We start from the raw sequence: 9610 nt of genomic DNA, 5'->3' as shown, positions 1-9610 counted from the left end.
CTCAAGTCCATCACAGAGTGGGAGGCCTCGCTCTGATGATCGCAGTGTCACTAGTGGAAGGAGCCCAGTACCAGGGAGCCTGGAGGTCCTGTGGCAGAAGACAGCTCAGCTTGCCATGGCCCGACGCTTCCTCCATACAGGGCACATGTCACACGCCCTCCCTGCCACCTGGCACTGTGCCCACCTGCCCTCCCTGGTTGCAGTCAGCGCAGAAGCCCGTGACCTTGGGGAAATGGGCCAGCCGCTGTTCACAGTGAAGCCCAACAAGATAAGTAGTTCCACCATCTGTTCCACCCTACTTTCTAGCTTCTGATTTGTAGGTACCGCACAATCTCTGCTTTCTACTGCAGCTAAAAAAACATGATGACTCTGCCAGTTCCCTGCCCTCCTCACACACTTGTGGGCTCTTCCTTCCTCCAGGTGCGCTAGGAAGTGGATCCCACAGTTGTTCTCCTTCTCAGGAGGTTTTCCAGAAATCATCCCAGTTTCTGGAGGTTGGTCTCAGGCCCAGATGCAAGCCCTGAGCGTTTAATCTCTCTCCAGCCTGGGAGTCTCCTTTCCTCCCTCACCAGGGGCCCTGACTTCCTCCTGCAAACAGATCTCCTCCCAGCAACTTCACCCAAACTGGTCTCAAATCTCAGGATAATAACAACAGAGTATGCTTCATGGTTACAGAAGGTGGGCCACTACTACACCATTCCCCCATTACTGATGTTAGTCACTGCTCACAAAACTCTGAGGGGGTAGTATTATTACCCCCATTATATGAATGAGGAGACTGAGGCAGAGGGAGGTTGGCCAACTTACCCAGGATCACACAGGGAGAGCAAGACAGCCAGGATTGAACTTCCATAACTCAACTCTGTGCTGGCCACACGCCTCTGCCGCTACAGAACAGAGCTGTCTCTTGTTGGATCAGGTAAACATCAAATGGGAACCAGAGAGGGTATGATTAAGTATCAATAGCTTCCTAGAAGTTCCATGTCTGGTTTGCGTGAATCCAAAAGTGAATACTGAGAAGTGTGGTTTCTAAGGTGCTGGGGGGACATGGCGGGGCTTCCCATTAAAGTCCAGCAATCCAGCCCTGCTGCCTGGCCACATTGCTGCTCTCTCTCACCTATGTGCTCTCCTGGTATTGGTCTGCCAGTGACTGCTATGAGTACTGGTGTACAAGAATCTGAGTCTGTGCTTTCATTTCTTTGGGGGATGTATCTAGAAGTAGAATTGCTAGATCATATGGTAATTCTCTATTTAACTTTTTGAGGAACCCCCAACCTGTTTTCCATGACAACCACACCATTTTCCATTCCCACCAGCAGTGCATGGGGATTCCAACTTCACATGCTCACTGATGGATGGAAGCAAATTTAAGCAAGGGATTTTTACACATACAGTGTCTTCAGCATGATGTTCTGTTTATCAAAACTCTCAATAGTTTCAAAAAATAGTTTAAAAAAAAATAGTTTTCAGTCTTCAAGATGTGTGCCCAAATAAAATGTTTCCAAGAAAAGTGTATATGCTAATGATAGGAGATAGGAAACATACAAATAAATAGCACCTTATTTGTGGAAAGAGTTCAGATTCCATTAAGCCATGTATGTTTTAAAAATACATATATCCTCTTATCATGAGCACCACATTTGGATAAATTTAATGTGGCCACACACGTTTTGAAATCAACTTTGCTTCAACACAAGATGTCAAAATAGGCGATGCACCACTTTTTATAGGACAAGTTCATATAAAATGTAACACCACTGCAATCTTACTTTGTCACTAACAAACAGTCTAAGTGTTTAAAAGAGCACATTAAGTATTTAGAATTGTTAAAAGTCCAAGTAGACATAGAAGCAGGATATGTGGAAAAAGCAGCCAAAATTCTGTGTTCTACCCAGAACCCACTAAGTTGGTTAGTGTTCAGTGCTGAAAGGACTTCTTTATTCAGGGTCATAATAGCTTTAATGATTAAAGTGAAGAAACTGGATGTGATTATTATAAGTTTTATCTTCAGTTCCCTTTAGAAATGCTACCTGATCAGGTTCCAAGGTAGAAATTACAGCAGGCTATTCAAAGAAGCTTTAGAAAATTAGGCTGAAGAAACACCAACAGCCTAATACAAAACAAAGAATACAAATAGACAACTCACATACATGTACGCATGGCAGAGACATCACTATAAAAAGCAATGATAATGAATAGGACAAACTGACCCAAAGTTAAACACAACATGTGATGCAGCAGAAGTTTGCATGGGAAATGCAGTCTCAGGGGAATAGATATTTATCTCTATGTAACGCCCTGTAGTCATCCTGAGGAAGTGGAGTGAACAACTTTCAGGTAATTATGTAAGTGAAAATTAAGAAACAACCTACTTGCCCAAAAGGATACCACTGAATATATCCATGCACTGGTTTATTATGCAGTCATTAAAACAACGTTTTAAAAAGATTTTAATGGAACTCGTGGTAATTATTCCACAATGTATGTTTATCAAATCATCATGTATACTTTAAAGACAGTTTGTCAATTATACTTAAACAAAGCTGGAAAAATGTTTGAGGAAACCCTCACTATACTGTAATGAATAAAGAAGGTATGCTGTTTTACCCAGGAAAAGATCTGATTTAAAAGCGAATCGTTGGAACCAGACCTTAAGCAGCTCCCCACATCAAATTCTAAACTGCCCAGGGAGGGTCGCCGGAGCTGCCCGCTCCGCCCACCCGGCGCTGACGAGGGGCGGGGCTGGAGCCTCGGGTTCCATTGGGTCCTCGGAAGTCGCCAGTGAGGCTGTTGGCCGCCCTTAGTGCGCTGGGATCCGCGGCTTAGTGGCCGGCGGGTGGGCGGTGGCGGATCGGGCGTCTGTGCCCGAGGCTGGTGGCCTCGCGGTTTGGGTTCAGGGTGGGGGCCCGGCCCTCTGTCCCACCCTCAGGGCGGCGGGGCCGGGCAGAGGTTTTCTAGCGTGGTCCGGCTGTATGGTCCACTGCGAGATCCGGTTCAAGTGGGCCAGGTCAAGCCGTATTGGGTAGCTGGGGCATCAGTGAGATGAGGCACGTCTTCACCTGCCTTAAATTTGGGCAGCGTTTCCAGACTAACTTCTCACAGGGCCAGGTGGTGATCTTTAATAAAACACCCCCCACCCCCCGCTTTTTTTCCCCCCGAGAATCCAGGATGTTTCAAAGTGGTTATCTACTTGGATACTTCACTGGTAGGGTCAGGCTCAGGTCGGGAAGCTCTGGGGCGGGGGAAGCCATTCCTCGAGGTGTCCGCAACTTAAATGCCCCTATTTCTGGCTGTGAAAACAGCCTTGATTATTAACTGAGATTTTAATTTAAAAAACATGATGCGCACATTGTATGAAAATCGACGAGGACATTCGGCATCAAGTGCCTTGTCTCCGCGTTAAAACTCTAGAACCCAGTCCCTAAGGACAGCCGTACTTAATGGTTTTGCCAATCCTTCCAGCGGTCTGTGCATATAGGGCAAGCCTATATGGAATCAATTTTTGTCTTTTTAAACACAAAGCAAGTTTCCTCATTTGTAAAATGGGGCTGAAAATAGTGCAAAGTATTTTGAGCTGTTCTTGGGATGTTGTTCTTGCTGCCTGTAACAACTGTTGTTAATATTCTACCAAGTATTTGAACTTCAGAAACTCTCAAAGATTTTTCATATTTGTATCACAGGCAGGTCTGCCTCTTCAAGCCCCCTTCAGAGGGGCTGTGAGCCCCTGCTACACTGAAGTGCAGGCCTGCGTGCTAGCTGCACTAGCGAAGACCCACAGAGCAAGTGATGTCTCACCTAGCCCTCAGTGGACTTGGGTCAGAGGGCAGCTGATGCCCTTCAGTGGGGCACCCTGATGACATGTGGCACTCACTTGCAGATGAGACAGTCTTGCATTCACCTAAAGCCCCTCAAAGCCTCGAGGGTTAGAAGGCTCTGTGTCCGGACCCTCCCTCAGCCAAGTTGGTGCACCTCTAGCCCCCTGCACCAACCTCCATCATTGCTGAGTTTCTGTCATGAGCCTTTGGAGGGGAGCATTCTGTAAGAGGAGTTGGCTTTCTCTGAACCTGGGTCTTTTTTCTCTTGGGGCACTGCAGTGGGTTTTCTGAGGCCTCAGCACTGCTTAGTTTGTGTGTGCTAAGTCGCTTCAGTTGTGTCTGACTCTGCGACCCTATGGGTTGTAGCCCTCCAGGCTCCTCTTCCATGGGATTCTCCAGGCAAGAATACTGGAGTGGGTTGTCATGCCCTCCTCCAGGGAATCTTCCCAACCCAGGGATCAAACCGCCTTTCTTACATCTCCCGCATTGGCAGATGGGTTCTTTACCACTAGCACAACCTGGGGAGCCCAAGACTGCTTAGATCTGGCCTTAGAAAACAGACCTCCTGCACTGGGGGGTTCTTGCTCCTCTAGCAATTCTGAGCCCTGAGGACCCTGTCCACTCTCTGCTTGGCTTCTCCCAGAGGCCCAGTGATCAGGCATTTGAGATACCCTACCACCACCCCCGACCCCACCTGCCACACATACACTCACCGGGCTCTGTGTTCAGGCCTGCATCTCAGCCTGGGACACTGACCAGGGCTTGCCCTGAAGTACAGGCTGCCGCTGCCCCCCACCCTCTGTGCAGCAGCCACAGTCCAACCTCCTGCCCTGTCCCTCTGTCCCGCCAGCTCCCAGTCCAGTCCCCAAGGTCAGGCCCCCTTTCCTCTATCAGAGCGGAGTGAGATCCTTCCAGACACGGCAGCAATGCCCACCTTGCCCAGCCATCCCCGGTGGACACCATAGCCCAGGCCTAGAGGTCCCTACCATCTGTGCAGCCTACACAAGTCCCCCATTCCTAATCCTAACCCACAGCCCCCAAGCCCGACCTTTGATTACAGATTTACCTGGGGAAGCCGCGTGTCCGCCAAGAGCTTATCTATTAATCAAAGGATGATGGAAACGGCTCGTTTTTTTTGAGAAATGGGGTGAGTTGGTCCTCAGGGTCAGTAAAACCAGCATCTAATTCTGATGCCCCCTAGCCCCACCTCAGTACTTCTTCCTCTTAAAAGCAGTTCTCCTCCTCTTTGTAAGGGAGTAGTCAATGGAGCTTCCTTGTTTACAAGCAGTTATTAGCTAACTCCAGGTCTTACCTGTTTTCATCTATGTAACTCCCAGCACAGGTGCGAAGTCCTAGCTCGGGTCCAGCCACCTAGTCAGGGGGTTCTCTAAAGTGTTTTAATAGACAGCTAGCGGGCTTTTGTAAAATGCCAAAAACGCTCAGGCCCACCCTCCGAGATTCAGGAGTAGTTCGACCAAGATGTGTGCCTGGTGATTTTCGAAGAGTCCCAAGGGTGTCTTCTGTGTGTGCGGGCTGAGTCCGGCTCTGGTACACCTGTGTGCACACCTGTGTCTGGGGCAGGTGCTCAGCCCTGGATCTCAGTCTCTGCAGTACCTTCTGCTGGCCTTGCAGCTTTAACCCTCGTTCCCCTGGGCCCCTCTCCCCAGTATTTCCCAAACACATCCGCCAAGGGGAAAAGAAGCAACATTTATGTGAACCTTTTATTCATCAGAATTTCCAGAACCAGAGTCTCTACTGGGCAAATAGAAAAATAGAATATTTTACTACTTCAAAAAGGCAGCTGTGACAAACAGCTGTATGCCCAGACAGGGGCCCCTCAGGCTTGAGTGAGCCCAGGGTTCAGGCTGGGGGTGTCCTGCCGCCCCGCTAGCAGGCCCAGTCCTGGAACCGGAAGCAGTCGCTGGCGATCTTCCACACTGTGTTGCTGGGCGAGGCCTGTGCCGTCAGGATGAAGTTCTGGTTGAAGTCCCGCTGTTTGTTGCCCTCAAACTTCACTGTCCCACAGATCACCACAAGGACCGTGGTCTGGCTCGGGGTGGCTTCATCGTGGACAGGCTGGCAGTCTACCACATTGATCTGGAACTCGCTGGAAGGCAGCATCTCAAAAAACTCACTCAGGGACTCTTGCCCGGAGACGGCGTTGCCATTCCACACCAGGGTGGCCGTGCCCATGTACAGGCGGGACAGCAGCCGCCGCCGCTTGTCCATGGTGCTGTAGTACACGTTCACGAACTCCTCCGCCGCGCGGCACGCCTGGTCCACGTAGGTCTTGAAGTCCACGGACGCCATCACTGGCCCCGCCAAGGGAGGCCTTGGCCCAGGTGCCTCCTGTACCTGAGGGGGCTGGAAGGTGGAAGAGACCCTGTGTGAATGCTGATGACCATCATGCCCCACAAGGGACCAGTCCTCCCACTGTGGAGAGGCGAACTTCTAGGCGCACCCTGCTGCCTTTGACGCCTTGTCCGCCTGGGCCCCAGCTTGCTCATTTGAGACAGGAACACCCCTACCTGTGCGTGACTGCAGCGCAGGATGAAAGGAAGCAGGGGACACCACGCACTCAGTTAAAAAGCCTGAGACCCACCACGCACTCAGTTAAAAAGCCTGAGACCCACACGGTCAGCAATGACAGCTATTACTATGAATTTTAACAATCTTATTTTATAAGCTGTAGTACAACTGACTGTGGAAGACTGCTTTTTCTTGGAAGCATGGAACAGCTGTGACTGCCCTCATGTGTCTGGTGCAGACACCACACTCTGGAGAAGGGAACAGTGGCTCAATGAAGGCCGATCTGTCTATCATGAGCTCACCTACCGGGCCTGGGAAGAGAAGGCAGGTTTCCTAACAGGGCAAGAGAACAAACGTCGTGAGGACAGGACAGTACCAATACTGGTGGCCACAGTTCTCACTATGGGCTCTATCTAAGGAGCAAGGCTGCAGTTGACTGGAATGAGTGAAGACTCAAGAGCTCCAGGGAGCACAGGGGAGTCCCGTGAGCCAAGAAAGGACAGCCAGAAGGAAGAGACTCTGTGGGGTGAGGGGGTGGTCACAGCAAGGAAGAATTTCAGCTTTAGCCAAAATGAAACATTTCCTTAAAAAAAAAAAAAAGGTCCAAAAGCATAAGGAAAAATTATTTGCTTTTTTTTTTTAGAGTATACAATAACTATTGTAGTTGTATTCTTTCTTGCCTGATTAAAATATTTCACTACAAAAAAATCCAACAGAGGACAACATTACTAAAATATTGGATGCATTTAGATTTACAAACTTAAATACTGAGTTTTTTTTTTTTTTTTTTTCATTTCAACCTTGTGCATGCATGCTCAGCAGTGTTCTTTCGACTCTTTGCGACCCCATGGATTGTAGCCCGCCAGGCTTCTCTGTCCCTGGGATTCTCCAGGCAAGAATCCTGGAATGGGTTGCCATTTCCTTCTCGAGGGGATCATCCCGACTGAGGGATTGAACCCGCATCTCTTATTTCCTGCACTGCAGGCGGATTCTTTACGGGAGCCACGGGGAGTGTCTAACTTTAAAAGAAAAAAAAAATCAGCTTATGAAAGAGATAAGATCCCAGGCAAGGTTAAGAGGCAGTCAGGGAGAGGAAGGTGGAGAACTGGCCAGGGGAAGGAGAGGGTAGGCGGGGAGAGCGCCGGCCTTGAAAAGAGCGCTGAGGGCCAGGCGCCTACGCGGGTCCTACCACCCCCTCGGGGAGGGGGCGGGGCCTCAAGTCCAGCCTCGTAAACACTAGCTCCCAACTCTACTTCCCAGAGCTTTATATACACCCCGTCATTCAATGGTCACCGCGAACTGATGAAGCGTTACTGTAACAACTTCGCAAGGAGGAAAGAAAACCCAAGTGTGGACGAGGTGGACACGCCCCTGATCTGTCCCTCTACTAGAACACTCTGCCTGCCGGGACTGCGCGGTCGTTTCACCGGCTCCTGCATCTCTGGGGTCCACTCTGGGGGCGCAGGGTTCCAGGATGGCCAGTTTGTAACCTCCCACTCCAGGCCCGTCTCCCTCGCTGGACACCACCCCCTCGCCCCCAGCCGAGCCCCCATCAGCCGGCGTCCAAGCCGATCACCGGCATCTCGGGCCTCCGCAGCTCAACCAGCTGCCCGCCCGGGCGTCCTCAGGGAGCGGTAGTTTCTGCGGGGCTGCGACCGCCCCAGACTCGCGGCGAGACCAGGCGGCATCCACGCCATGCGGGGGCCACGGACGGTGGGGCACCTCCTACGTACGCGGGGATCATCTCACCTGCGCGGGGGTCATCTACGAGACTAGGGAGCGCCGACCTGCGCAGGGGCACCTACCTGCGCGGGAGTGACCGCCCTGCTCAGTGCGGGAGATGACCGGGTCAGCGGGGGCCTCAGTTGGCCGGGCCGGTGCGGGGGAAATCACCGCAAGGGTCGGCGTGGGCTGCTCCGTTCACGCGCCTACGCGGAGCCCCCTGTGACCGCAGGCCGGGCCAGCCGAGGCTCCGCGGTTCTCTGCTGCCTGCCCAAGGCGGGCCGGGAAGAGCCACCTCCACCACACCCCTCCCTCCCGGGACCTGCCGGGTCCAGCCAGAGCCTCTGCGGGTTCCCGCGCGCGGCCAGCCAGAAACGCGCAAACTCGAGCGCCCGGCTCCGCCTCCGCCCCCCGACGGATAGCCGTTCCAGCCAGTGGGGCGGCCGACCGTAAGGCTAGCCCCGCCTAAGTGTGGCACGGGAAGGGCAGCTTCCGGGAGAGGCACGTTCCCAGAAGACCGCGCGCTCGAGTCTTCATTGGTCTATAGACGCCGGCCCGAGGTTAGGTGCGGCCTCTGATTGGACGAAGCCTCGCAGGTCCCTGGCTCTGGGCGGGTGCTCTGGGGCCGTATCGCGGCTGCGCGGAAGCCTCCAGGCAGGAGTTAACTGACGCAGCCGTCTGTTCTGGGTGTGTTCCCCTTGGCCACACTAGGGCGCTTCTTTGCCTGCTTTCCTAATGGAACGGTTTCTCTCAGAGTTCAGGACCAGTTTAGAAAGTGGATGGGCTCTTCAATATAGGCTCCCGCGCCCCCCCCACCCCAGTGAAAAATGTGGTTTATAAACAAATAAGTTGCAGGTTGAGTAGAACGTTGAATTGAACTAGCCTCTTTGGAACCGTATTCACAAGACAATGTCTTTACAAAGCCCGATCCAGTGAAATTGGGATTTAATCTACAAAACTCCGAATCCCAGCATCACTAGTATGAAAACGAGAGTTGACCTCCTGCATGCCCACTGTGTTGGATGTCGCTTTTAAGTTTCCGTATGTTTCCCATGTAAACCCGTTTCATTTCATTCTCATAATTTCAGGGAGACATCATTGTTCCCGATTTTATAAACTAGGAGGTCGAGAGACAGAAATTAAGTGACAGCCTGGAGTCACAGAGCTCTTCAGTCCTAGAAACACTGGTCGGGAGGATATTTAACCAGGACTAGGTTCTGATGAAAACAAGAGTTTAACCCTGAGAGGCAGCCCAGCCAGCAGCAGGAAGATGGGAGGTCGGGAGCTTTCAGATTAGTCTCTACCATCTAAACTGTGCCTGATCCACAGCAAGGGCTCGGTAAATACTGTTTGAATGAGCAGAGTTCAAATCATTGCTCTACAACATTCTAGTAGGCTTGCAAGCAAGCCTGTTTTATACTCTCCGGTGCTCCTTGAGTTTAGAAAGTTAGACACACTCCTGGCTCTAAGGCAGCAATTCTGGGGTGGTGGGCTGCCTGACTAGGGCTGCTGAACCTAGAGAAGGAGTTTCCCGGGAGTTTTGG

At 51.5% G+C, this 9610-nt stretch overlaps 1 protein-coding gene across 1 annotated transcript; it reads right to left on the bottom strand.

Annotated features, from left to right (window-relative positions):
• Window positions 1–5508: 5508 nt before the first annotated feature.
• NXT1 (nuclear transport factor 2 like export factor 1) lies at window positions 5509–8470 on the bottom strand. Its single transcript, XM_043884741.1, has 2 exons — window positions 8150–8470; window positions 5509–6179 (listed from the first exon to the last, which is right to left on the bottom strand). The coding sequence occupies exon 2, from the start codon at window positions 6123–6125 to the stop codon at window positions 5703–5705; it is 423 nt and encodes a 140-aa protein (XP_043740676.1). The 5' UTR covers window positions 6126–6179; window positions 8150–8470; the 3' UTR covers window positions 5509–5702.
• Window positions 8471–9610: the final 1140 nt, after the last annotated feature.

This window comes from Cervus elaphus, chromosome 23 (assembly GCF_910594005.1).
Source record: "Cervus elaphus chromosome 23, mCerEla1.1, whole genome shotgun sequence".
In the NCBI taxonomy this organism is placed as follows: domain Eukaryota; kingdom Metazoa; phylum Chordata; class Mammalia; order Artiodactyla; family Cervidae; genus Cervus; species Cervus elaphus.
Note: the sequence above shows the minus strand (reverse complement) of the source record. Positions and strands in the feature narration are given on the sequence as shown.

Coding starts and splice junctions, on each gene's coding strand:
- NXT1 (XM_043884741.1), bottom strand. CDS start 6,125: ATGGCGTCCGTGGACTTCAAGACCTACGTGGACCAGGCGTGCCGCGCG.